This window comes from Aplidium turbinatum, chromosome 7, assembly GCF_918807975.1.
Source record: "Aplidium turbinatum chromosome 7, kaAplTurb1.1, whole genome shotgun sequence".
In the NCBI taxonomy this organism is placed as follows: Eukaryota; Metazoa; Chordata; class Ascidiacea; order Aplousobranchia; family Polyclinidae; genus Aplidium; species Aplidium turbinatum.
The window spans coordinates 8,748,232-8,773,508 of NC_137478.1; the positions used below are offsets into that span (position 1 = coordinate 8,748,232).

A 25,277-nucleotide genomic window follows, 5' to 3' on the forward strand; every position below is an offset into this window, starting at 1 on the left:
AAGTTCATCCATCAATTCGTAGAAGCGTTCAAAGAATTTTCTAAGCGAAAGCCACTTGGATGAAAATTAAAAGAGCAAACTCCGATGCGCTGCATTCATTTCTTCACAAAGTTGTTTGAAAACTCTTGACTTCAGTGGGCGTGTTTTAATGAAGTTAACAACTTTGATGACAACTGAAACTGCTAATCAAAGGATTAACCTCATCTTTATAAGATATATAAACTGAATTTAGCTACGAAACGAAACTCTTCTGCGACGCCCTTGGAAAATTGAAACGACGCACCAGGGCGTCGCGACGCACAGTTTGAGAACTACTGCTCTACACATCCACCCTGCATATCCAACTGACACTGGAAAAACTTTGAAATTTTTGTTGTCATTTATAAACGTTAAACAAAACGTGAACCTTCAAAGTTTTAGACACAGTATCTCACAACTATTTGCTTTAAATAATACAGTCTTTCAAAACCATATAGGCCTAACTTCGACTGATAAATAGGCCACTCCAAATAAACGTAAAAGTGTGTTTTAACATTAAGTGACGCACACAGTCAAAACTGATTAATGTCTGAGTAAGAACATTTTTCCAGCCATAGCGAAACGTAAAACAATTATTCTTTCAAGAGTTTTCCATTAATGAAAATCAGGGGATTTCCGAACCACTCTGCCATAGGGACGTTGCACTTGTCTGTAATTGTTGTACAGAGGAACCAGGCTTAAACCTGGCTTGTTCTCAAATACCTTGGTTTGTAGTACATTTGCCTAGAAAAATACAAACATGTATAAAAATTCAAAGAGAAAGAAGGGATGTTCCAGAAACATATGTCGTATTGGCCTGTAATATAAGAAAAGGATTCACAGAGGATACAAACTGATAGCCTACGTATAAATTAACAGGTAAAAATAAAAAAACATTTGAGTAGATCGGTCAGAATATCACGTGCTGAGTCGCATGACTGAAATCAGCTGATTCGCAAGGAAAACTGTCCTATGTCAAAGCGCCTAAGTAGAATCCTTTCATATTCTCAATATCCCAACTAATGCTTTTATAGATATTGAGGCCTACTGATTCACTTGGGGAAGTTTGGGCACCCTTGCAATAGCCTGTAGGCCGTAGCGTACTGTAGGCCTATTGTAAATTGCAGTCTCATTTGCATAGGCCTACTTTGATTTAGGCTACATTATTTATTGGTCAGTTGACCATTAGCCTACCTGGTCACGGGAAATCCGGATGGGATCTTGAAACACCGTCCAAGTAACAGTTTCAAAGCACCCAGGAGTGGTAAGTGAACCACTGAAATTTATAAAAAAAAAAGAGTTAAAACTGCGTGAAGCGGAAAATCAGTAGTGATTTTACTTTTCTTTTTAGATAAGTAAAAAACCTGGGAGTAGGCTACTGAAAAACTAAGGGGTAACTCATGGACTTCTAAATAGTAGCATCTGGACTGGAAACTCAGTGGGCAACAGGAGGCCAAACAGTTGGTACAACAGTTGGCCAACAGTGGGCCAACAGGGTTAGTTACTTGGCTGTTGGCCCACTGTTGGCCAACTGTTGTATCAACTGTTTGGCCTCCTGTTGCCCACTGAGTTTCCAGTCCAGATGCTACTATTTAGAAGTCCATGGATAACTCTATCAGTGCCGGTCTTAGGGTATTTCGGGCCCTGTGTGGAATATGCTTTGCGGGCCCCAATGACAATGATCCAATTCAGTAGCATAGCTAGGTATTTTGAAATGGGAGGGGGTGGTTTGACGGTCGGCAGACGAAGCCTGACGGTGTGATCGCCGAAGGCGACACTCAGCGGCAGGGGGTCTGGGGGACCTCCCCAAGAAAATTTTGAAAAATTACTTTGAATTTGGGACATCCTGAGAACATGTTCACAATTTGAATATTACTGTAAAATGGTGCTGTTCGGTGGCATAGCAAAAGGATAAGATCATGCATTCTTTGGCATTTTTCGGAAATAAAGCTATGTTGAGTCTGGAATCTGGATGCAACTTATTTCGTCCCCTGAAAAATTCGTACCCCGATTTCGTACCCTGAAATCGGAGTAACAAAATCAAATTTCGACCTATTTCGTTCCCTGAAAAGATCGAGAGAAATTTGAAATGTTTGCGCAACTCCGATCAGCAACTTCGGTTATGTTGTTTTTTTTCTCGATTTTTTCAGGGTACGAAATATTTAGGGGACGAAATAGGTTGCACCGGTTGAGTCTCTATGTTTTCTTGTTGCTAATTCCTTTGTTGAATTCACGTGTTGAATTTTTCCATTGGAAATGACAAAATTACTGAATTTTCTGAGTAAATTGCGGGCCCCCTAATTTGCGGGCCCTGTGCGATCGCACGGTTTGCACACCCCAAAGACCGGCACTGACTCTATATTCCCCATAGCTCCAGAGTTCCCACACCGGAGTCTTACCCATCGGTTGCAGTTTATGCCCAGGAGGGCCAGGACTAGACTAAAGACAGAACGCAAATTGAACAAAACGGCCTTTATTTCTTTGCACCACCTTGATACTGGGCTCCAAAAAGGATAGCTTTTAATCTGACCCGATCGAGAGTGGTTTCAATCTCTCGACATGAAAGCGAACGTTCTGAACAAGTAGGCCTACGGTACCGGTAGCCATCTGATAGTATTGTCGATAAGAATCCTTTTTTTTTCCCAGGATAGAGTTAAATTATTCCTTCGTTTTCCAAATTCTTTTGAAACCTGGAGTTCAGAAACCCTAGTTCCATAGTAACAAGTTTCGCAATCATTCTAACATTTCGAGAATGCGTAATCACTCCTTTTCGGTTTTCACACCTCATTGTATCTTTTTCGTCCCAAAAAGGACGATGCCGCTTACTTTGAGAATCATTAATATAAAAAATAGTTGCCATTAGTTTGAGCAAGTGAGTTCATGAAAGTTGTAAAACTGTAGCTGTGGGTTAGCCTACAAACCGATTCTTTTATAAAATGATGCGCTTTTATTTCTGTCGACGACAGTGATCATTGCAATGGTACCGTAGGCTACTTAAAGTAGCCTAATTCTTTAATGAAATAAAGCTGCTTAATTTAATTTACCTTGTTTTGGTCTAAAATTACCCTAGTCAAGCCTATATGAATTGCTTCATAATGTTAAAGGGTCAAAGATCAGGACTTCCAACCGGGCTACGTCACATGTCTAGAAAAGGGTGCTTTAAAAAACTTGTTGCCAGATATTTTTTTAATTTCACACAGAAGTGCACATTTTAAAGCCAATAGTCACTCAAATGTTGTTTGTTCAAAATTAGTTCAAAATGGAACGTCATAAGAATTTGGTTTGAATTACTTTGTGGCCCACCAATTTTCGTGAATTTATGAAAAAAAATAATCTGAAAAGAAGTTGCAGGTTTACAAATTATTTGACTTTAAATTTAAAATAATTTTTTTTTTTTAAATTCAAAACCCACTAAAAAAAATCCATCAAAAAAATTAAGAGTCGCTTGATAAATCCTGTAGCTTACTTCAGGGGCGTCCAACCCGTGGCCCGCGAAAAGATTCTGAGTGGCCCGCGTGATATTTTTCGAAATGACATATTATATAATCAACTCAATCGCCAACGTAATTTATGGCGAACTTACATTTTAATAAATTGGCATTTATTGTTTGCTTTCTTTCTCTATTACTCTATAATCCCTAGTGCATGGGGTGCGCAACTGTTCAAGTTAATTTTATTGTATCACAATGCAGATTGTTACGCATCACATTTTCCACATTGTTGCGTCCACCCTTTTCCACACAATAGTACTGGTGCTTCAAGAGTCAGTCAATCAGCAGTATTTCTTGCTTTTAGCGAGAGAAGTTCAAAACTTTCTATTGCTAGAATTTTACAAAAAAAATTGTTTCTTAAGAAAAAGATCAGAAGATTCATAGATTGGCAGTTTTCGTGACATCATTCACCTAGGGACAGCCGGACAATACATTACGGGACGCGCAACTCCGCTGTTCCGGCAACATCAGAAGGGTCAATTTCCAATTTGCCATTTTGTTAACTTTGCTGCTGGCTTGCTTTCAACTAAAAACCTTAAACCACTTTAAAACCAACTTCCCTCTTCTTATATAACCCATAAAATTTACAAGCACATTTCCAAGATTAGAATTTGGGTGTGAGGGTTTTAATTAGAAATTATCAGACAGTCATTTTTAAGATTACAAATTAGCAGTAAATACTCAAGTGGCCCGGCCAACCATTCGTAAACTACATGTGGCCCTTTGGCCAAAAAGGTTGGACACCCCTGGCTTACTTTCTATTCTGGTTACAAGTATAGATGTCTAGGTTAAATTTGCAAATATTATTATGCTTTAAGCTTCACTGTAATGACATGATAGAAGCTTTGGTTAATTTTATTAAAATTTTGAATGGGAAGGACCGCTTCCACTACTGTAAAATAGCACTACCTGTGGAAATTGTTAGCAATATCTGGCAACATTTACATTAAACACTCTCATTTTTGGCCAGTGGTGCAACTCCTTACTCCTAGTGTTTTTTCACTAGATCTAGTGTTTTTGAGTTGCATCTAGTGTTCTAGTGTTTTTTTTGCTATCTAGTGTTTTTTTTTAGCGATTTACCGCTATGTTGGTGTGCATAAGTTTAGACAGTGTTCAAAGTAGCCCACTTATATTTTGTTTGTCTGCATCAATGTGTCTGTTGTGCTTTTCAAAGTGGACAGCGAGTTTTTTGTCTGGTTACGCCCAATGATGACCAAATTTGAGATATTTAGCATAAATACTTTAAAAAATACACACAAAAGACTGTGAAAAGTGTTCAAAGTACCGTAGACTAAAGTAGGTAGCGTAGCCTACCATATGGTACCGAATCGAGGCTTACGTTCCGTTGGCTTACATTTGATGAGTGTGGAGTTCTTAGACTACACTAACTCAGAGATGATTGTGAGTAATATTGCGTTTTTGACAATATATTTGCAAAGGCCAAATTTGAGGAAAATTCGGGACAATTTTGTTAGCCCCCCAAAATGTTTTACTCTCCTACGGCTATGACGTCAGGGCTCTCAAATTCAGTTCTACTTTGTACTTAGAAATTTAAGGACTTTTAACACTCACTATCGCCGTTGGCTGTCATTTTTGTACATTATGTATGTAAATGATCGTGTATTTATGATGCTAGTGTTTTTTTTGTGAATCTAGTGTTTTGTTTAGTCAAATCTAGTACTTTTCCATGACAAGAGAGTGGCAACAGTGTTCTTGGCTTATAGTAATAAGATATTCCATAGTTTATATATATATTTCCTGCATTAAGTACATTCATATATATAACAACATAATCAAAAGATATTGCAATTGAAACAAGTCAATCTTCAGAAAAATGTTTGGACTTCTTTTTTACCTGTATCGGTAATATGTACCCTTTCCATGCGGTAGTAAAGCCCCAATAGGAAATTGGTATGGGAAAGTATAGCTGGTACCGTCGTATTTAAGCAGATTTTTCCTGATAGGGTAAAGCAGGTTTTCGAATATAGAATTCCCAATGGGATTGGTTTCCTGAATAGAAAGTTGATAAACTGAAGTGATTCCAAAACTCTGATGCGTCAGCGTCAGTTACAAACAAAATTGCTCAATACATCAGAGCAGAGTTTGTAATAATGATATAATTAACTAAAACTTTATGACATCTTTTTTCCAGACTAATCAAATAGGCCTAGCATGATATTTTGTTTGTAGTAAACCAGTGGTTCCCAACCTGGGGGTAAATTACCCCGGGGGGTAATTTGCCTTTTTTTGAAGGGTAACGAGACCCAATTTAGAAACAGTGAAGCAATTGAAGGTTGTGAACTTTATAAAAGCGAAGGAATTGAACAATGAACAGCCGTCTTTTCAAGGAACTGTGCAAGAAGATAGGAGAAAGATACGAAGCATTACTGTAGCCTACCACACAGAAGTACGATGGCTGTCTCGTGTACTTCTCTAACCAACAGTGAATTTCTCAGCTGTGCTACCTGACTGATATCTTTGGTGAATTGAACAAAGGCAGTCTTTTAATTCAAGGCAAGTATGTAACTGTGATCAACACCAAAGTAGCTGTAGCAGCATTTATCGCAAAGGTTAAATTGTGGAACAAGCGAGTTGGAAGAGGCACAGCCAGGGCGCAGTTTCAGACGCTTGACATGTACCTCGAAGGCAATGGACTTGAGTTGACAGCGGCGTTGAAGGAGGGCATAGCTGACCACTTAGGCCAGCTAGCCAAGAAGATGGACAACTACTTTCCGAATTTGGACACGGCTAGTCTCCAATGGTGCACTGAGCCCTTCACATGTGATGACAGCCAGGTGCAGTGTTTTCTTTAAGGTGTTTTGGGGGACCGAAACGGTCCCCCAAATTTCTCCAGCGGTTTCCCAAAATTTGGACTTGCAACTACAGTAGAAAAGTAATGGTTGTTTTTCGCTATGTCTTAAGCAAATATGGCTATTTTTTTGTATTTAAATGAAACACTTGCGGTCTCTTGAAACTACTTAGCGGTCACCCAAACCAAACCTTAAAAAAAAACCTGGCCAGGTGGATGATGACAACTTTCCGACCAAAGAAGAATTTATAACTCTCCGAATGAACGAAGCGTTGAAACTTGATTTCAAGGGGAAAGGCTTGGAACCCTTCTGGTTTAGTAGACTCCAGAATGCTCCATCATTAACGACTCGGGTATTAAATATCCTGACATCTATTTCAACAACGTATCGGTGTGATTAAGGGTTTTCAAAAGACAAAGAAGCGCAATCGCCTGGATGTCGAAAGCGATCCAAGAATCGCCCTCAGTACCACAAAGTTCAGGATCACAAAGCTGGCGGCTGAAGTCCAGGCCAAACCTTCGCATTGAATATTTACCACTCATTGTTATCTTGTATTCAGCATTGTATTGCATTTTGATTGTCATTGTTAGCCCTTTCCTACATAGCAATAAACACTTTTGTTTTTGATTGATCGTGGGGGTAATTGACTCACTTCACGGTTGAGATTAGGGTAACAGCCAAAAAAAGGTTGGGAAACACTGTGTAAACTGTGTTTCATACAAAAACTTGCAAAACTTTCTTATTAAGAGAGGAGCTGTCTACCAGTGAATTCTGTACAGTAAATACACTTCCTGTGCTTAGAAATACAAAAATAGTTAAGCAGCCAATGCTAATGCTTTCTTGCATTGTCTTGTTGTGTTAAAAGCCTTGTGCATACCGATATGAGGTTGGTTGACTGTTTTTGAATCTTTGTCCTCTGATAAGCATCTGGTAAGTTATTCATGGGTGTTTCGAATAACCTACTTGCAAATGATTTAATCTACTGGCGCAGGCTCGGTTACTAAGATTGACAGAGTAAAGTTTCGGCTTGTTGTGGAAGTCTTGTTGTCTGTGAATTGTTCCATCCATGCGTTGCCATGGATTGGACAACAGTCCTGAAAAGCGTTGCTCAAACGCACATCCCGAAAGCCGAACCAGCGCTGCTTGATCTTGAAGTTTCTTGGTGTAAAAAGTCGAGCGCTAAACCACTGAGCTAACGGAGCAGACTATGTAATAGGGTGGCTCGTTTTTGAACTTTTTTTTTTTTAATTCTCTCGGGGTAGTGGGGAAATGGTGCCAATGAGTGAGAAAACAATCATGACAAAATTTGAGATTCGTAAAAAATTGTCTTCAGCCTCATCATGGGGCCCAAAAATCGAAAAATGGGGTCAAAAACGAAATTTTTTCCAAAAATATTATTAGTTTGGGTAGAGACAATATTGTTTAGATATATCTAATTAAGCTAAGAAAAAAAATTGGAGTCATTTGAACTATTCCTTCAGCTTCCTCACAGCTTCTAAAAATTTCCATTTTGCTGAAAATTTTGCATTTTTGTGGGTGGTTACATATAATACATAATTGCGTTAGACATTTTGCCAACTATAAAACGTCATTGTATTTCTCTTTAAAGACCTGCCCTGAGCTGTTGCGTCATTTTTTAATGAAATTGGGTTAATTTGGTAGGAAAAAGTGACGTCTTTTTCTTTTATTTGAATTTACGTCACTGACGAAGTTTGTAGTTATGTAACCACCCACAAAAATGCAAAATTTTCAGCAAAATGGAAATTGTCAGAAGCTGTGAGGAAGCTGAAGAAATAGTTCAAATGACTTTATTAGATATATCTAAACAATATTGTAGGCCTATCTACCTAAACTAAAAATATTTTTGAAAAAATTGCGTTTTTGACCCCATTTTTCGATTTTTGGGCCCCATGAGGAGGCTGAAGACAATTTGTTACAAATCTCAAATTTTGTCATGATTGTTTTCTCACTCATTGGCACCATTTCCTCACTACCCCGAGAGATTTTTAAAAAAAAGTTCAGAAACGAGCCACCCTACTATATAACGGGGCGAACCGTAGGCTATAATTTATTAGTAGCCTATAAGATCTTGAGAATTGAGGGCAATTTGAGACAGCCAATTAAAACAGATAAAAATATAAACAGCAGTTGCTACTTTAAATATTAATGCTCATGTTATGCCACACCCGTATAAAAAAAAGTCTCTAGGCACGGGAGACGAACGGATAGTCAAGGAAAAATTGGTTTAAACTAATTTCCGAAAACGTTACATCCGACCCACGGGTGCGAAAAAAAAAACAATCAATTCTAACATCACCTTTATAAAGTACGCCAACACAGCGAGACCGTCCCGCTTAAGTGTAGCTTCCTGGATACTTTTGTATTTTGTGTTATAATGAACAATGTGCATTTCTCCAAAGAAGCGCACACCATCAAGGGTGTGCTCCGATCCTTTTTGGCCGGGTCCTCCCCAATGAAAGTGAAATTGAACTGCCTGCAGATATATTTATTATCTTACCAACATGGTAGCCTACACTAACATTCAGTTTGAAATTATTGGCTCAGGCCACGGTTCAAGTATACGAAATTAGACTAAAATTCGAGATGTTACAGTACATTTTCATACTACTAATAAATTAACCTTTAACCTTCAACAGTTGTCGTTTTACATAATTATATTGTAGGCCTAATTACTTACCATAAACAACAGTACAAAGAGTGCTCAATAACTAACAAAAACAGACAAGCTGAACGATTTATATTTTCTTTATACAGCATGTTATTTGTACTCTCAATAGGCTACTGTCTTAAAACATTTTACAGTAAGGTGGTACAGTAAGTAAGGTAAGGTTACAGTAGGTTACTGTAAGGTACCTTGAAAGCACCAGGCAGAAGAGACGGGTTGTCTATCACATATCCATCTGTAAATTCCATTTCAACTGCAAAATAAAATAAACATGTAGCCTAACGATTTCAAATCAGCAAATTGCAAAACATTTGACATGGAGAATTTGCCCTGATTTTTCACGAAAAGGTAAGACCTTGATTGTAGCCTACCTTTAGCCTACATAATTATGTGTAAAGTGGAAAATAGAGGTCTTTCTGCTGAATGATGGAAATTTGGTAGAACTAACATAACACTATGTCACACTATTTTTGTTTAAGTAATTTTTTCGATGCGTCTTGTTTTTTAGAGCCCTGAATTCAAAAATCATGTTAGTTGTTTTGTATCATCGATGCTTTTTTGATATAGCCTAATCACAGTTTTTGCTATTTCCAATAATCTGCATTGTTTGTCATGTTTATGCCTCCCATGCTGCTCTGGTAATTAGTGATCTTCTGTTAGATCTATTTGAACACGACAATCACAATTAAATAGCAATTGGTTAATCACAAGTTCTAAAACTATCAAGACACACTCTTTTCAAGAACTTAAAAAGTTCAAAAATGTAGGCTACTGTTAAAGAAGCTTTTCTTTTATGACCAAAAGTATCTTCCCTTATCAAAAACCATATGCAATCACCCATGATTGCACTGCCCCAGTATCCCTGATGCCGTATTTGCATTGGCTGAATATCGTGGTGAAATCTCTCACGATGTTTCTCGCTAAAGTCCCTACAAGTTTCTTGAACGAAGTCAAGATGAAAGTATGAAAAATTAAGTTTAGACATGCGACATTCTATCTGTTGGTAACTCGTGATCACTACCTTCACTAGGCTACCTCTTTTGTAATTTGGATGTTTATTGTTTCCTAAAAAATTTATTAACCACACCTTGAAAAGTTTGCCATGCCTTCCTTTCTATTTCAGACGTTTTTTTCTTCCAGGGATCTTGCAGTTAACATGGTAGGCATAGTTATTTGGCGGCCAAAAATTCGTTTAACTCTTTTCATAAGTTTGCCCTCCGACAATTTGGAAATATTGTTTTGATTTTTTGAAAAACTTTTTGAAAACCAAAGCTTTAACAAATTGCTTTACCAAACGTAATTTATAAAACTTTTTCTAGGTTTACAGGCGGCTGCTTGATGACATTGTACTTTCCAGGAGTCAGTTTTTCCTAGGGCCCATTACATCTTTTTTAGTAGTGCTCTCCATCAGCACCGCTGTCCACAAGCAATAAAACATGAGTAGATCTATGTGCGGCCTATGTAATCTACCTTGTAAACCTAACAAAAGCCCCAACATCTTAAAATAACCACAAATATAGGCCTACCAATTAAGTTTAGTAGAGTTTACTTTAAGCAATAGTTGCTTGACATTGTTGCAATCGTCTTTCATGTTACTTGAGTAAATGAGAGGCATTGACAGTTGTTTATTCAATAATGAAGTAAAACTGCTTTAAGGTTTTTGGTAAAACTGTCCAAAAAAAGTTGGCACTAAGTTAGGTCATATTCTTTTCCAACAACATTAATCAAACCATTAACATCTTTGCAATAGAAAGGATCCTGAACCACATCGCAGTAAACAGAGAAGTCCATGTGCCTATTCCTGTATTGTTATTTTACAAATGACAAAGCTCTTTCAGAACCCGTCACCAACCTTTAAGATTAGATTTACATTGCAGCTGCCACCATGTACATGGGGAGCCCAGCAGGCCTTGTTCTGGTCCCCAATGGGCATCTCAAAATGCAGTATATATGCTGTCTAGTTCACCCATTTGCCTTCTTTTAATATTTGTTTGTGAAATCATCATATTCACAAACATAACAAAAACAATCAGTTGTCTTTTTGCATTGTCTACTAACCATTGCGACTTCCACAGGATATCAGGTAAAAAATACATTAACAAGAAGTTATCAAAAAGGCACTAGCGCTGCTATGGTATAGCCTATAGCCTACCAGCGGTTCTAAAAGTTTTTTTGATGACCCCTTTCAATTTATCAAATTTGTTTGAGACTTTCCTTTAAAGTATGTTAAGGAAACCTCGATTTACACAACAATAATGTTGAGGGAGTATTCAATGTGACTGTGCTTTTATTGCGAAGTTTAACGAGTTGGCTGAGCGCATAACTCATTTACACAAATTGGCCTTCTGACAGTTATCGATCGATGATAGAAAAAAAACTAATTGCGTTTTTGAAATCAGCTCCAGAAATCATCCAGAAACAATAAAAATATAAAGATAAACAAACTTTTTTGAAAAATTGTTACCTAGTGTAATCTACCTTGTTGTGTCTCTACCACTATACCCTCTCACCACAGTCTACGAAATATACAAGCTATCTGAGTTATAACGAAAACAAGATAAGAAATTTGTATAAAGCGTACAGAACAGGCATAAGAACCTTTGCTTACCTGAGTGACCATTGTTTTTTAATTTCATATGGGTAGGTACGCCGCTGAAAATCGATTTTTCAAAGTGCCCGAGCTGCGGATTCACCCATGATGAAGATAATATGTTTATGGGCGATTGCATTCTCCCAATACATCCTGGGTATTCTACTCCCCAAGATGGAGGATCTAAAATATAATATTTATTTCATCCAACCAACTATAGGCGCCAGATATCAGAATCAGTGGACATAAGCATCATTAAACAATGAACACTTTATAAAAATGAAGAGAATCACCATAGCCTAAGAATAAATAACGATAATTATAGCTACAAGAAGACCGGGTCTATTAAGTCGATGAGTAATAGGTTTTATACGCAAAGAATAGAAGGATAAATTGACAATGGTTCAACTTTCGGCGTGGACCATCAACTAACAAACCACGAATGTTCATTTCAGCGACATGTAATTGGTGGAAAATTGAAAGCCTATTAGTTTACAGTTGTACTGGAAATGGTTTGGTTTTCAAATCTTTATCCTTCGGCTGACAAAGTCTTTGATAGGTTATTTCTGGTAGTTTCGCATAGGCCGACTTGCAGTTGCCTTTTACGGAAGAACGGTTACCGACATTGGCAAAGTGCAGTTATTCGATTGTTGAAATTTTGTTGTCGAAGAATTATTCCATTCATTAAGTGTCGCTGAATGGAGAGCAGTCTTTGAAGTGCGTTGCTCAAGCGCACACCCCGAGATCGGAACCAGTGTCGCTTGATCTTGAGTCAGGCACGTAATGTTTATGTCACTGCCTGCATTAATGGTTCAACCTTCCATAGGCTATAGATCAGAGATGGGCAAACTACGAGCCGCATGCGGCCCGAAACAACTTTCTGTGCGGCCGCGAAAGCCTGAAGATTATATAAAAAAATAATCCTAAAATTGCTAGAAAATTTTAATTAGTACAATGACTTCAGAGGCGCTGGAAGCGGGGGGGCGGATGCCCCCCTGCCCTCAATTTTTCTGCAGATGAAGGGGCAGGGGGGGCAATGGTGCCCTTTTAAAGTCATGTAAGTTACTGCACATTTTGCAATATAACAATTTCTGCTATTTGCTTTTAGCCTAATTATAATCTTTCATTTTTGCCTCAAAATAATATTTACGGCACAAATTTTTTGCAACAAAGGTAACAGGCCTTAAAACTCGTTTTTTTTCGGCAGCCATCGTGGCCTACCGGGAGCTCCTTCTCGGCGGCCAAATCTGCGTGCTTGGAGGCCAAAATACAAAATAACATAACACAAGTAAATAGAATTAAACTTGCAACAATGCTAAAATGATCACTTAGCGTTGTTGAAGTCTGGGCCTGGGCGACGTCCTACACTAGAATCGTTGCATCACGCAACAACTGCTTTATCGGGATTGTAATCCAGTACTGCGGGACCATCTAACAACACTCGCACGAGTGTCTCCAATGTGGCTGATTTTAAAGAAGTTCGCCACTCCCCTAGAATTCTTTTTAGCAACGAAAAACAACGTTCAACATGTGTTGACGATGACGGCAAAGTAATAAAATAAGTATTTCAATGATGTGAAGGACATTACCGGTACTAAAAGAAGCATAATTTTTGCAAAATATGATTAAAAAATGTTTTTCCCTCGGATGTCAACTAACCTAGTTCTCCTTTTTAACAACGATTCAATGTCCGACAACATCGAATCGACATAAAAACGACAATATTGCCAGCCGATGTAGGTAAATTAGCACTTCGGATTAAGACTTTGTTAAAATAAACGTCGGGAATTACAAACAAGACTTACAGCGCTGGTGATCGCAGATGGATATATTCCATCAATAACAAATATTCCCGCACAAGGCAACAGTGGCGATTATGACGCGCCGACCTAATTCTGCGTCACTCTTTGATGCTACGTATTTTCGACAGTTATCCACGATCAGTCTACTGCGAAATTAAATAATTGGCTAGAAGAGACCGGCGGCCAAACTTGGCCGATTGAGGAGGTAGCACCGGCGGTCATTCAAGCACTACTTAGCGGCCATGGGCGCCGGCTGCTTTAAGGCTTGGCAGTATAGGTTACATCATTATAACATAGCATGATGCCCTTCTTTGTATACCAGACACTTGTACGCTATCATTACTCAATACATAGTGAGCTGATAGATTAGAATTATCGCTATATCTTATCTTAAAACTTGAAAAAAAATTGGCCTTTTAGTAAACAAAAGTGCCCTTTTTTCGTAATCTTGCTCCCCCAGTTAAAAATCGTTCCGGCACCCCTGAATGACTTTATTAAACTTTTTCTTCATATTATATATCATTTTGATAAAAATAAATTACACTCTTTTTGTCGCATTGTAGTAGTTTGGTTCCCCAGCCACAATGTGATCTTGCATGAATGCATGGCTATTAGGCTATTACTAATAGTATTAGTGTCAAAGCAGCCATTGCTAAACAGCCGATTACCGGTATGTCACAATGGAAATTTCTGACTTCAGCCTGTCGCATCATGAGACTTCCTTTTTCGTTATAGTCTTGGATGTTAATTCGCTCACAGATGTATTTTGTTTAATTCGCTCAAAGTGCGTCTGGCAAAGTGTTATCTTGATTCTTGACATAGCCGTACGAGCCAGTTGGGCAGGGGGGCATTGTTTCAAAACGTCGCAAATTCGGGCAAAATCTTGCAATTATTAGGGCAAAAGTTGCTATACGAAAAGCTACAAAATTGCAGGAATTAAGAAAAACTATAAATTAATAACTTTTACCAATCAAACTAAGTAGGCTAGGCTACAGCCTCTTATTTGCACAAGAAATGTGCGGCAAAATTTTTATTTGTCACACCCGTATTGACGTATTGTATTGCATGATGATCGAACTGTAGTATGAAATGCATTTAACTAACTGCATCATGCCAATTTGGGCAGCCACCAAAATATGTCTCTAATACTTTTGTAAATCTGCCCAAATCAAAATGCAAAATTTGCTATAGGCTATAGCTAATTTTATTAATTTTCGCAAATGCATCGTTTTGATTTGGGCAGCTGAAAACATGAAATTATCTGATGAAACTGATTAATCTGTTTATGCAACTGCCCAAATTAGCGAGAGGCAGTTTTCCCAAAATGAACAAATTCATTAATTTTTCCCATTTAGGCCTACATAACTGTATCGTTTAGATTTGGGCAACAACAAAAATGTGAAACTATCTGATCATAGTCTATTTATAAAACTGCCCAAATTGGCATGATGTAGTTGCCACGGCATCAAAATTTACAAAGTTATTAATTTTTTTCATAATATCCATAAATGCATCATCTTGATTTGGGCAACTGTAAAATATGAATTTATATAATATAGTTTCGGGAGAGAGTTTGCTCATGGTCATCAAGATTTTACGAGCAAAAGTGCACAAGGAAGGTAACCCTCTTCGGCCTGTTGTTTCTATGATAGGCTCTCCAGAATATGAACTGGCAAAATTCTTAGATAGCATGATTAAACCGTACATTCCAAATTCGTATATGCTTAACTCCACAAGTCATTTTTTAGAAAAACTAAAAGATTATTCTCCGTCTTCTGGACAGATGATGGTCAGTTTTGATGTTAAATCTCTGTTTACGAACGTACCTTTGAAAGAGACTGTTAACATCATTGCTGACTACATTTATTCGGAAACAAAACCAACTCAATTACCTTTCAAGCGTGACGTATTTGTCAAGTTAATGAATTTAGCTACCGAAGGCATATTTATGTATAAAAACCAATTGTTTAAACAAATTGACGGTGTGGCCATGGGATCTCCATTGGGCCCTACTATTGCTAATTTTTTTCTGGCACATTTGGAAACAAAATTATTTGAAAAACATCTAGCATTTCACCCGAAGTTGTTCTTACGTTACATTGATGACATTTTTGCGGTATTCAATAAAGAAACCTCATGTGAAACCTTTTTAGATATGCTGAACTCTCAACATAAAAACATTAAATTTACAATCGAAAAAGCACGTGAAACCCTTCCTTTTTTGGACGTTGAAATTAAAATTAATGCCACTGGATTTGATACTTGGGTTTGGCGCAAACCAACTCATACTGGTTTGTTTTTGAACTTTGATGCATTATGCCCATTGAAATGGAAGTCTGGTTTGATCTTGTGCCTATTAGCTCGGGCTAAAATGATTTGCTGCAATGATGCTCTTTTTAATATTGAAATAGAGAAATTAAAACAAATGTTTTATAATAATGGTTATCCAAAATTGTACTTTGAGAAAATATTGAATCGTTTTATCTCTGAGAATTCCAACCAAAAAGAAAAGGCTGAAAATGAGTTAAATGTGAAGCATTGCTTGTCCATTCCGTTTGTGGGAAAAGAATCCAAAACGTTTGCTCGTAAAATCGGACAGTTTATGAAAAATAAATTTGATGTGGACGTTTTTCCTGTTTATAAAACATTTAAAATTAGTTCGTATTTTCAACTAAAGTCCCAGACGCCTTCGTCTCTCTGCTCAAATGTCGTATATTGTTTTACATGTCCGTGTGATTCGGCATTGACGTACATCGGTATGTCCACCAGACATTTGACCACGAGAGTACGGGAGCATCTGAACTTTAGAGACTTAAAGAAAAGTGCCATCAAGGACCATATCATATATTGTTCTTTTTGCACAGATCAAAAATTCTCTGCTGACTCATTTAAAATTTTACGCAAAGGCAAATCCCAATTTGACACAAAAATTCAGGAAGCGTTGTTAATCAAACGCTACAATCCAAATCTAAACAAACAATTATTTGCCAGTGGCGCCTCCATTCTCCTTAATATTTATTAGCCTAGTTGTATCACGTACTCCGTGGTGCAAATTCGTTTGTAACTTAATCATGCAGTTGCCTTTTCTTAATGTAATTTTTCGTCTGTCTGTATGTTTTCCACTCCAGTGCTTTCAATCGTGCGTGTTTCTCGATGCTTTTAGTTAGTTACGGTAGTCACTGTCAAGAAGTGAAATTTATTGTAGTTTATAATTATTTACAGATTCCTGATGAGGACTTAAGTTAAGTCGAAAACGTTTGATATGTTGAACTATTTGTAAATATGTAATATACTGTTGTAATGCTCAACCCTGTGTTATTGTTGTGTCTTGCCTGTCTTTGGGAATTTATATAAATCTGGTGAATACTTATATAAAACAATTCGGGTGGAGAGGTTACAGTACTTTTTCAATTTTTTTTTTTTTTCAACCATAAACGGACATAGCTAAGTAACACCACAACATTTAAAAAAAATGTTATACCTGTTAAATGTAATGTTAATGTTGTGGTGTTGCTTAGCTTTGTTTGGTTACTTTTATAAAACTACCCAAATTAAAATGATGCAGTTGCGCCCCAAAATAAAAAAAAATAAAAATAGTTTGTTTATGCAATTGTATCATGCTAATTTCACCAACATCTAAAAATGCTACTGCTGAAATATATAATCTCAAACCAATCATAATATATTCATTTATTTCAAAGCTTTCCAAACTCAAAATCTGCCATGCAAGTTGGCAAAATATTTGCTTTGCAAGATCTTGTGTGAAACATGGCAGCTCCACTTTTTTTCATTAATATCTTGACTTCTGTTCTGTGGAGACAGGTCCAGTTGTTTGCATTAACTTGACCTACTTTTTCTGGTTGCAAAAAAATGTTGGCAAGCTGCATGCATAGAAAGTGTTTCTTGTGATGATGTAGAAAGAATATTCTTAAAGTTTTTAGCTCAAGCATTCAACAGTTTCTGCTGCACGATGGCATGCATTGGTTTTGTGTACCGTACTAATAGTTTACTGCAGATGTATAGCCCTTGGTTCTGATGTCAGCAGTTCGCAAGCGCATGCAATACTGCAGAAATTTGACTATGAGAGAGCAACATACCTAAAACATTATATCTGGATGTGTATGCCTACCTTAATTTTGATATTACCTCATTGGGATAGATATTATACAATAGAGAATTAATTAAAGCACTTGAATGCATACTCAATGAGGTGTTCTAACACAGATAAGTTATTTTTAAGATAAGCAATGGATTCTAGAAAAAGATCGTACAGATATAAGGTAGAATGTACAGTGTTCAAAAAAGGTTTTACTCTGATTACAAAAAAGAACACCTGAAGAGGATACACAGTGAGGATAGTAACATTAAATTTATAAAAGGCAATGAAGATCCACAGCAATTTTCAGTATCGGTATACAACAGGAGCTCAGAATGTTTCCAGCAGTGACACAAGCTTTAGAGCAGATTAAGAGTCAACAATTGCCGAGGTTGCTAATGAAGCAAACACTGATAAGGATATGGAAAATACTGAGGCCACTCATGTATCACTTGTAAATTTGACATCTGCCAGAAATGTAGAAATAGTAGCTGAAATTCTAGCTAGCTGGTGATCTTGTTATGTTAGTTTTTTACTGTTATCATGCATCGCATACATTATATTTGGGCAATTTCTATAAAAGCGTGCAGATTTGCGCAAATTTACGTTCTGCCCCCAAAAATAGTTTGGTCTTGTACGGCTATGTATCTTGATGTAGGTTGTATTCAAATAAATAATTGAGACAAACACTTTTTTATATCTTTTATGTAACACATGTAAGCTACTGTATATAAAATCCCCGTTTCTTTCGTCACTTCGAAAATAAATAAAAACTTGTGTTTGGAGAATTTTAGACTTTATGTTTTGGCTTATCATCTTAATTATACTTTACTGCAGCCATCGAACAAATTCAGATTCTGAATTCGAGATAAAAAGTTTGCCCACCCCTGCTGTAGCTGTAGGCTATCAGGAGTGCGTTCCAGGAGTTATTGTACATGTTATTATTCAAGCAGTGGGCAATTAATGAATGGTTCTAAATTTTCACAGTTCATTATCTCTTAACTCACACTAAATTTCAAATGAATAAAATGTCACAAAGCTTCCAAACGTAATGTTATTATAGTCACGTTCTCAAGCAAATAAAACTTAAAAAAATAAAACTATCGTTTTGATAATTAATAAAAAAAATTGGCACGGCTGTGTTTCTCTGTGCATTAAAAGGTAACACACTGCGAAAACATACACAATTTTTAAATGAAACGCTTGTAATTCCTTATGCATTAAACTGTTGAGCACTATCAGTATCAGCTCTAATCTGGTCAACCACTGCCAACACAGCCGTGACTTTCTTGAAAGCAAAAAGCTATCTAAAGTAGAAGAGTTCTACCCATTAGGCTTATTGTAAAATGTACAAGCTTTTGCATTCCAAAGCAAGAACCATTAAAATTGTTGATATCTAAAATTTTTAGAAAAAGAAGGAATAATATCGTCCTTTCAGATAGGCTACAAAGTGAAAAAACATAACAAACAGTAGCCTGTAGTTTTGTATGATAGTTTTCAGACGCTAAATTGGTAACTTTGAAACCAGTTTAAAGTTAGGCTACCTCCACTTTAGTTGTACTGTTATAGTTATAGGCCTACTGATTATTTGAAATATTTTACGATATTTTTAGAAAAAACAAGCAATTTTCCATCTTCTCATCTCCGTGCCGATAAACATACTTTTAACCTTTTTTTTTAATTGGTTGGCGCACGTTGTTCAAATGTTCAAGTTGGTTGGTTTTTGAATCTTTGTTCTCGGACTGACAAATCCTTTGGTAGAATTATTCCTGGTAGTTTCGCATAGTTGTAGAGACTTTTGACGCAGGGCTGATTAGCCTACCGAGATTGGTAGAGTGAAGTTGTCCGATTGTGGTTTCCTGGGAATAATTCCATCAACTAGTTGCCGCTGAAAGAAGAGCAGTCTTGAAATACATTGCTCAAGCGCACACCTGGCAAGCCGAACCAGAACCGAATGATTGTGAGTCGGGTGCTTATAATTCACCTGCGTACAGAGAGTGTTCTGCCCCAGCTACTGGTGGTGGGTAAGTTGGAAAGTTGGCACATCCACGTACCATACTGATAGGAACACATCGCCCCCTAAGAAAACCTGCTTCTGGACGACATTTGTGTGAAAACAAGTGGCCTTGCACGCACTGCAAAAATTGCACAAAGACATGAACAAATTGTGATATTTTAAAATCAAATTAAAGTTGATATGCTAAAACTAAAACTCGCTCTACAGTTAGTAGCCTAGCATGCAATCTCAGCTCTGCAGTGTTTTCAATACAATTCTGTTGAGTTGATAACTCCCAACTTTACAAGAAAATAAATAATAGCCTACATCTAGAACATATTGCTTTCACATGTATGGTCTGAGAAGAAATGGTAAATCTCTAACCATCACCTTTGAACAATATTTTGGTTTACCGGTACACGTAAGGTTTACCATAGCGTAGGCTATATTATCATGACTGAGGAGCCGCCCACTGGCGCTTAAAACATGCTTAAGTCGTATCAATTGTTAGTATTTCTTGTTAATTTTATTGCGAACTATTGCAGCCTGCTTGTGCATATGCATCATACATCCTTGTAATGTGTCGAAAAAGAACATTAAAAAAAAACGTGTCATTTCAAACGTTTTGTTCCTTCTTAAGCAGAAATATATTCTTAGCTTACTGTAGCATTTTTATTGGACTTGTATTTAATAAAAGACAGAATAAGGCAAAGACAGGTAAAGTAAGTCGAATTAAAATATTAGAGTTGATTACACTACATTAGTAGACTCAAAGTGACGTTAAACGTCACACAATTTATACTAAGAAAAGAACGCAAGAATGCAATTGAGGTGAAGAATATAAAGGCGTTGATTTGATGCCGTGAGAGTTATCAAATCACACGTTTGTAGGCTACCCTGTAGACGAAAATGTTACGTTTAACTTCGAAAGACCAAAACATTTACTTACTTGAAAATAATGTCTACAGGAAGAAGGGTTGCTAAAATAACCACCGGTGTAGGGTAAACCACTCACTGTGTCTCTGCAGAGAACTAAAAAAGCAAAACTAGGTGTAAGTATGGCTCGTCAAACAACGTATGTAGGCCCATGGCTACCTGGAGATATGGCCTGATGTGTCACATTCTGCAGAATTTTTCATTTTTCTTTAAAATTTTGCTGACTGTCTAAATGAATTCTTCTAAAAATTATATTTTAACGTATTCCTTACTGTTTTTCCTAGGTTACACAATGGTTTTTAACATCATCAGATGTAGAAAAACAAAAAAAATCAATTTCGAAAAAAGTCAAACTGTCGCTATTTAACAGTCTCATTAAACGTTTTTCAACAGACTTTTTCTCATTTTCTGCTGCTTCCCCAAGACAACAAAAAGCAGTCACATCATTACTATAGTAAGCAAAAACTAAAAAGATCCTAAAAAATTTCACTCAGGCACACTATCAGTAGCGGTAATCAAAATCTTCAATGTGTAACAAATCAGGCCGCAACTCCAAGTGGCTATGGTAGGCCTAATTACCATTGACAGACCTGTAATTACTAACAGTCAGAATTAAAAAAAAAAAAAACTTAAAAAGTTTTAAGTGAGCACAAACTCCAATTTAGATAATTATAAGTTAATCTACAAAAACTTGCAAAGCTTGTAGACTATATGCGCATGTTAATTAATATAAGTTTCGTAGGGATTTTCTTTTAATTTGATATTACAGTAGATTGTACAATTTTGGTAAAGAGGTCACTTTCTTCAACCACAGACATATACAACCAAGCAACCACACGGCATTTAACAAATCCATTAAAATTGAACATAAACTATAAGCTACAAACGTTTTCGGCCATACACACGTTAGCCCTTATCAAGTAACAAAAAGATAACTGCTTATCATATCTACAATGAAACTGAATAACTGATCTAAACACTGAAATTGAAAAATGAAATGCAAAATGAAACGGCAGAGCATAGGAGAAAGGCACTTCACATGGCGTTTAAATTACGCGAGGCAAAGACGCATCATATGACGCATCAAGAAAATACGTTGAGTAAATAAGAAGCGCCTGAGGCAAACAACTGTGTATTGAGGCGAGGATTGTATGATTTTATTAGCAAAGCCTCTCAAATTCGACACTAAAATCCACGAGGCTTTGCTAATAAAATCATACAATCCTCGCCTCAATACACAGTTGTTTGCCTCAGGCGCTTCTTATTTGCTCAACGTCTTTTCTTGATGCGTCATATGATGCGTCTTTGCCTCGCGTAATTTAAACGCCATGTGATGTGCCTTTCTCCTATGCTCTGCCATTTCATTTTGCATTTCATTTTTCAATTTCAGTGTTTAGATCAGTTATTCATTTTCATTGTAGATATGATAAGCAGTTATTTTTTTGTTATTTGATAAGGGCTAACGTGTGTATGGCCGAAAACATTTGTAGCTTATAGTTTATGTTAACTTTTAATGGATTATGTTAAATGCCGTGTGGTTGCTTGGTTGTATATGACAGTAGATTGTAGCAAGGACGTCTTTAGGCTACTAACAGTTGATCGTATTGTAAGTACAAATAGTAACCTGAGTACTCAGCTTGGCATACTTTCTTGCTGCCATCTGTAAAAAGTAAAACATGGATCACCTTTGTGACGCCGGATGAACGGAAACATAAGCTGTTAAAAATGTGGTTAAAAGGAATTTCAATCGATAGAAATTTTATTTGTCGCTGAAAGACGTAATTCAAAAGACCAAGAACTTTGACGCCGATACCCAATTTGTTCTTGTTTTGAATTAATTTTGTTTTGAACCTCTTAAATCAATTTAAATATTAAATGTTCAAAAATTTGTTTGGCAAGAGTACTACAACAATGAAGCTATATCACTCTCCAGCAGTTTGTTAGGAAATTCATTTAAAAAACTCCAAAGAAACTCCACCTCTTACCGACACCAAAGTCAACTGCATGCCATGAAGACCATTCTCATATCGTCTTCACTACGTTTTTCATCATTCATGATCATCACTTTAATATCATGCTCAAATAATAATGTAAATTCCTAAACCCGTTATCGATTCCTATTTTAAAATTATACCACTGTCGTTGCTGCGAATACTTCACTTCATTTCATTTAAAAGCAGAACACTGTACACAGCTTTTTGTATTTTAGGCTCAGTACGGTACAGTACTTTATTTATAAATGTTGGTGTTTTTGATTTTTCTTTTTTTTTGTATTGGTTGTAAGGTTCAGTCGTCCCCACATGGCTTCATCAACTGGCACACCTCTAATTGCTTTAGGTATGTGGAGCCAACTGGTCCTTTCAACTAATTCATCTATTTTAAACTGTTAGGTTTGGTGGCCGTGCCTTATTTTCGTCTACACAACCTTTAAATCTGCATCGCATCATGCACGTTTTAAACTTCTGTAGTTTTGCCACCTTTTCCCTTTGTTGGATTTATTCCCGCACACTATTTGTAACTTTGTCATTGCTGTTGTTTTCGACAAAGAAAAATAAATTGAATTGAATAAATTGTATTGAAACTGATGGCGTTGTTTTCTTTTTAAATTTCTCATGTGTTTTTCGACTAAATGCAAAAACAAAATTACTACAGTACAATATTTCCTAACTCCGATCTACAGTGTCTGTAGATGAAAATTTAAGTTTTCTTGTATGTGTTTGAATAGGGTATAATGTATGAAAAATAAAGAAAACACAGTTTTTCGCTCTAACTTTTACTTACCAAAAACCACAAATAAAATCAAAATAAGTTCCAATTTCACCATTTTCAATCTATTTCAAAAATTAAAGCTAATGATGTTTAATAAATCTCTGAATAAATAACAAAAAACAGACCAAGTCATAAATTGTATTATGTCTCCAACATATAATTTTATAAAGATACTGAAGAAAAGATAGGCTACAAAGCGACTTAAATTACGAGCAGGTTTGTTTCTGCTTCGACAAATGTCGAGGTATCATCCCAAGGAGCTGATGTAGAGCCTCAGAAAATAATGATCATTGTGTTTCAAGCAAAATATATAAACTCAAAAAGGAAACGGAAAAAAGAAAGTTTTCTTCCGGCCACCTTGCATCACAGAGGAACGCAATTTGAAGGCTTCCGTTGTTTCCTTTCCTTGTTTTGAAACAACAACAGTTGACATCATAAAGACGTTAAATACCAACAAACAAAAGCAACAGCACAAAGAAGAAAACGTGACAACCACCACGCCCTGTGCAGCAATGGTTTATAAGGTGATGAACTGTTTTATTTTGATTAACAGCGCACGAGTACAAAATAATTGACACGGCGAGAAGAACACAATAAACATATCCAAGTCAGAGACTTTAAAAAAACCGGCCTGCCACACCCCGCGGCGGCTGGGAAGCGGCGTGATTTTGGGGTAGCAATGCACCCGGAGGGTAAGTCCACCAGCTTAGGTCGCGGAGGCCAGGCTAGGGAGTCTAGGTACCTGTGGAGCAAGAGTACGGATTGAAAACACTACATGACCTGTCCTAAAATTTAGAATGGCAGAGTGGACCAGGGAGACAGGCTCTTTTTAATTTCTAAACTCTGAAAAATTAATCTAAGATGAGCATATAGACTAGTGATATCTTTGAGGTTGCGCTGTCGAGTGGTAAAGACATCTGATCAAAGTTCCGATGGTTGTAGGTTTTTGAACCCCGTTTAGAGCACAGGGTATTTTTCTAAGGCATATTTCAGAGGTCTATATCCAACTTAAACGCGCTACCTTGCAAACTACCAACCAATTATTGCTGTTTTAGCTAGAATCAATGCGAACAGTCACGAACATGCAAACAACAGGAAGGCGTTATTTTCATCATTTTGTTTTTATCATAGCGCGGTTTACTTAAATTATTGCATGAAGAGTTTAGGCTTATACTTTTTTTAGTAAACTTCCACATGAAACTATAAATAAAGGAAACATAAAATATACAAAATATGCAAACGGATCACGCCATCGAAAGTCGGAACTGAATGCAACGGGTTGTTTGTTTTTATTTCAAACGTTTTTAAAAACAAACACAAAGATTGAAAAATTGCATCGGCTTTTAGCAGCATTTTAAGAGTTAAACGCACTAATAAGCAGATCATCTGTGGGTTAAACAAATTGTTGGATTAAGCAGCTTAATTAGTAAAATTATGTCTTTCTTTAGGCATTAACCGTAACCTGCTGATTATAATCGATGTTGACTGACACACAAAAATATAACAACTATCGTTGCTTGGGCCACTTGAAACATCCGCTGTTCAATCTAACCCTGTTGGACCTATCCTCACTGTGTTTAGCCATTGTCAAAATGTAGCCAAGGCGGACGTGGTGTAACGGTCCAGGAGTTACCAAAGGCGCTGAAGACGAAAAGAGTCCAGAGTTTCCAAACGATTTACTTTCAAATTTCCTGAAGTACTGAAATTCCAGTTGAAGAATTAGCTTAAAACGGATTTTTTGAAAAGAAACTACGCATCAAACTGAGGTTAGGCTTTTAAACCTAGTTTAATAACCTCCAGTCGATGATGTCGATCAATGATCGGGGCAAGTGTTGGGAATCTTTTTTTTTGTGGTATCTTTGTTAAGCCAGTGTTTGCCTATTAAAAATGGTTCCTTTCATGAGAATTGTTTAAAAATTAATTGGAAACTTTGGCTTTGTCTGGATAGCAGCAACTCATGGACCGCTACAATGGCAGCAAAAATATTTTATGTTTTCAAATGAATGCTGAATAAAGTTTGATGTAGCGAGAGTCGCACGCGATATAAGATGTTTTAATCCGAAAAGCAGTGCCTATAGGCCTA

At 36.8% G+C, this 25,277-nt stretch overlaps 1 protein-coding gene across 1 annotated transcript; it reads right to left on the reverse strand.

The window, feature by feature from the left end:
* Positions 1-633: 633 nt before the first annotated feature.
* LOC145773724 (carbonic anhydrase-like) lies at positions 634-19,550 on the reverse strand. Its single transcript, XM_082584859.1, has 7 exons — positions 19,478-19,550; positions 11,614-11,778; positions 9,194-9,258; positions 8,637-8,813; positions 5,365-5,519; positions 1,213-1,294; positions 634-762 (listed from the first exon to the last, which is right to left on the reverse strand). Exons 1-7 carry the CDS (start codon positions 19,548-19,550, stop codon positions 634-636), a joined length of 846 nt encoding a protein of 281 aa, XP_082440985.1.
* Between the last annotated feature and the right edge of the window lie 5,727 nt (positions 19,551-25,277).